General features: G+C 70.9%; 1 protein-coding gene across 1 annotated transcript in view; it reads left to right on the top strand.

The window, feature by feature from the left end:
- The first annotated feature begins 46 nt into the window (after positions 1-46).
- ACSBG1 (acyl-CoA synthetase bubblegum family member 1) overlaps positions 47-223 on the top strand; it is a 40233-nt gene continuing 40056 nt past the window's right edge. The window contains exon 1 of the mRNA XM_010161692.1: positions 47-110. Coding sequence (XP_010159994.1) covers positions 47-110 — 64 coding nt within the window. The remainder of the gene's footprint in view (positions 111-223) is intronic.

Raw genomic sequence — 223 nt, forward strand, 5'->3', positions numbered from 1 at the left:
CGCCTCCTCTGCGGGTTTTATATGGGCACCGGCCGAATCTTCTGGAATGACGCCGCCCTACGTCACGGCCCTGGAACGGTCTCGAATTCCCGCGCGTGACGTCACCGCCGGTACGCTCAGGGGGAGGGGTTTTTCCCTGCCCGCCTCTCCGGGAGCGCGTGGGTGGAGAAGCTGTGCTGTGGCGGGCCCGGGGCGGGCGGGGGGGGGGGGGGCTTTCCCCCCC

This window comes from Eurypyga helias, unplaced genomic scaffold, assembly GCF_000690775.1.
Source record: "Eurypyga helias isolate BGI_N326 unplaced genomic scaffold, ASM69077v1 scaffold38820, whole genome shotgun sequence".
Taxonomy (NCBI): Eukaryota; Metazoa; Chordata; class Aves; order Eurypygiformes; family Eurypygidae; genus Eurypyga; species Eurypyga helias.